This window comes from Penaeus monodon, chromosome 23, assembly GCF_015228065.2.
Source record: "Penaeus monodon isolate SGIC_2016 chromosome 23, NSTDA_Pmon_1, whole genome shotgun sequence".
Taxonomy (NCBI): domain Eukaryota; kingdom Metazoa; phylum Arthropoda; class Malacostraca; order Decapoda; family Penaeidae; genus Penaeus; species Penaeus monodon.
The window spans coordinates 16,129,859-16,130,118 of NC_051408.1; the positions used below are offsets into that span (position 1 = coordinate 16,129,859).

Sequence of the window (260 nt, forward strand, 5' to 3'; positions counted from 1 at the left end):
TCTAGTTTGCTGTACATAAAGCTCAAGAGAATAGCATTTCATTCATAATGATATAAACATAGTATAGAATATAATAACCTTTTCTGGAACAGTAAATGGAATGCGGCCTTGTTCTGCAAATGCATTATCCCATGACACTGTTGCCCAAGCATGAGGCTCCTGATTGCCATGGACAATAACCACAACTGGCAAAGACAGAGTCCATACCTGACAGAGAAAAATCACATTAGCAGGATTAATCAAAATATGAAAAATCTTGG

At 36.9% G+C, this 260-nt stretch overlaps 1 protein-coding gene across 1 annotated transcript in view; it reads right to left on the reverse strand.

Annotated features, from left to right (window-relative positions):
* LOC119587822 (signal transducer and activator of transcription 5B-like) overlaps positions 1 to 260 on the reverse strand; it is a gene marked incomplete at both ends in the record, with an annotated part of 7,842 nt that overhangs the window by 2,329 nt on the left and 5,253 nt on the right. Inside the window, 1 exon segment of the mRNA XM_037936526.1 lies at positions 79 to 207. Within this exon segment, the coding sequence (XP_037792454.1) occupies positions 79 to 207 (129 nt within the window).